Consider the following 822-nt stretch of genomic DNA (forward strand, 5'->3'; position numbering starts at 1 on the left):
ACACAACGTGAACACACTCACCGGTCGGAATGCTGACGGCGTTTTGAGCTGCTGCTGGAACTGGAGCAGAACCAGAAGCTGGTCCTCTGACAGACAGACGGTTCTGCTGCAGGAACCCGCCTGGAGGAGGAAAACGTAAAAACAACGTAGAAACAACATAGAAACAACATAGAAACAACGCAACCCAAACACACGAGGACTGTTTAAATGTTGGGAATCAAAGTGAGTCTGACTTCAGACAGACTTTAGACTAAAGTTGACTTTAGTTCATGTTTTTTTTTCACATCATTTATTATTCATATAAATAATTAAAGCCTTTATTAGGATATTTACGTTTCATTATGTATTCGTTTTTAATTAAATAATTAATTTTCTGCAGAACAGACTGACGTCCATGAAAGCTCGTTAAAGGGAAGTTAATTAAATTAACGCAAATGTCTGGACTCACCTGTTCCTGTGTCTCTGAGGAGGACAGGTGAGTGTCAGAGGACAGGTGAGTGCGTGGTGGCAGCAGGAAGCGCAGCGTGTCCTCCAGGATCAGGTCTTTGGTGACTTGTCCTTCAAACGTGTCGTCGCTCAGAGAAGAAAACGTCAAATCAGAGTTCACCTGAAGAAGAAAGAAGAAACATCACACACCTGCTGACCAATCAGAGACTAGTTGACCAATCAGAGACTAGTTGACCAATCAGAGACTAGCTGACCAATCAGAGAGCAGCTGAGGACATGCTGCCCTCTGCTGGACATCCACCTGCAGAACACCTGAGGAGGGACCGCAAACACAACCCGGTTCTTCTGGTTTCCTTCCGTCCAGCAGAGTCACAG

At 44.9% G+C, this 822-nt stretch overlaps 1 protein-coding gene across 1 annotated transcript in view; it reads right to left on the reverse strand.

Annotated features, from left to right (window-relative positions):
* cped1 (cadherin-like and PC-esterase domain containing 1) overlaps nt 1–822 on the reverse strand; it is a 32142-nt gene that overhangs the window by 21153 nt on the left and 10167 nt on the right. The window contains exons 9-10 of the mRNA XM_008301678.1: nt 383–607; nt 22–120 (exon numbers count right to left, since the gene is read on the reverse strand). Of these exons, the coding sequence (XP_008299900.1) occupies nt 22–120; nt 383–607 (324 nt within the window). The remainder of the gene's footprint in view (nt 1–21; nt 121–382; nt 608–822) is intronic.

This window comes from Stegastes partitus, unplaced genomic scaffold, assembly GCF_000690725.1.
Source record: "Stegastes partitus isolate 25-593 unplaced genomic scaffold, Stegastes_partitus-1.0.2 Scaffold1697, whole genome shotgun sequence".
Taxonomy (NCBI): Eukaryota; Metazoa; Chordata; class Actinopteri; family Pomacentridae; genus Stegastes; species Stegastes partitus.